Here is a 1180-nt window from a genome sequence, read left to right as displayed (position 1 = left end):
GTAGGGGATGAATAAATATTCAACTGGAAAGACTTATTTAATTCTGGTAAGTAGAGATTAATCGTAATTTTAATCATATATTAATCGTATTATAATAATTGGTCGGCAAGTTTTTTTCAAAGGATAAAAATTCTTTTTTTATTAATGTTCCTTCTTATCCAGGCAATTTTAATTCAGGGAAGCCGTAAGCACTGGAAGAAAGAAACCGATGCTCGACATAAAGCTAACGGATAACAGTGCCACTAAAAACGGATTAAGCCTGACCCATCCTTACGCTGAGAGAGGGGAAAGGAGCGTGTGAAAAAACTAAGACAAATTCGCACGTCTCTATTGAATCAATTAAAGCCACACCGTCACCGATGTACCATCCATCGATATATGAAGATCATGAAGAGAACACACACACACAGCCTCACCTTTTTCATAATAAACAGCTAAAACTAATTTACACGTATACATAATGCAAAAAAATCATCTGTACGATTATTACCTTAATATTAATAGTTAATGTAAACTTAACTTCCCCACTTCTCCTACTACCCCACCCCCTGCCCCACGATAAATCCCATCTCGCCCTCCGCCCGAAGAAACAAAAAAAAAAAAAAAAAAAAAAAAAAAAAAAAAAAAGCAAAAAAGAAAAAAAAACAAGAAAGAAAACAAAACCTTGTAATTTAAAATAATACGTTTATGTTTATCGATCAATAATAATTCCGTAGTGTCGTTTCGTATTTTCTTACTTTCGTAAATATATATAAATAAATTTTTGTAAAGTTCGAAAAACGGGATATACTACAATCGTTGAATGTATAATGTCAGCAAAATGGAAGAAGAAATACATGCGAATTAATTGTAAACTATTGCGGATAAAATATTGTCAGTTAATAATAATAATAATAATAATAATAATAATAATGATAATGATAATGATAATGATAATGATAATAGACAGCGTATTAAAAACGCAAAGATGTAAAAACAAAAGAAAAAAGGAAAAAGAAAGCAAGAATGTCAAATTTCGCAGAATCGTGCGTTGCCAAAATAATGATGAATTCTAATCGAAGTGATGATAATAATACTAGTAATAATTAATAATAATAATATTAATAATAATAATAATAATATTATTAATGAATGATAATCTACCATTGTCAGCTAGCGAACATTTCACGTAAGAATTGGA

The 1180-nt window shown here is 29.6% G+C and overlaps 1 protein-coding gene across 2 annotated transcripts in view; it reads left to right on the top strand.

Annotated features, from left to right (window-relative positions):
• Positions 1-821, top strand: part of LOC124956021 (ubiquitin-conjugating enzyme E2 G1) — a 4310-nt gene extending 3489 nt beyond the window's left edge. The window contains exons 5-6 of one of the 2 annotated variants that reach the window (XM_047511348.1): positions 1-46; positions 178-821. The exon at positions 1-46 is cut by the window's left edge and continues 77 nt beyond it. In XM_047511348.1, the coding sequence (XP_047367304.1) occupies positions 1-4 (4 nt within the window). In that variant the 3' untranslated portion in view covers positions 5-46; positions 178-821. Of the gene's footprint in view, positions 47-162 lie in introns of both variants that reach the window. The other variant, XM_047511347.1, reaches the window with a different exon arrangement.
• The last annotated feature ends 359 nt before the right edge of the window (positions 822-1180 follow it).

The sequence above is a fragment of the Vespa velutina genome, chromosome 20 (genome assembly GCF_912470025.1).
Source record: "Vespa velutina chromosome 20, iVesVel2.1, whole genome shotgun sequence".
NCBI classification, from domain to species: Eukaryota; Metazoa; Arthropoda; class Insecta; order Hymenoptera; family Vespidae; genus Vespa; species Vespa velutina.
This window is presented reverse-complemented; position numbering and strand designations above follow the sequence as displayed.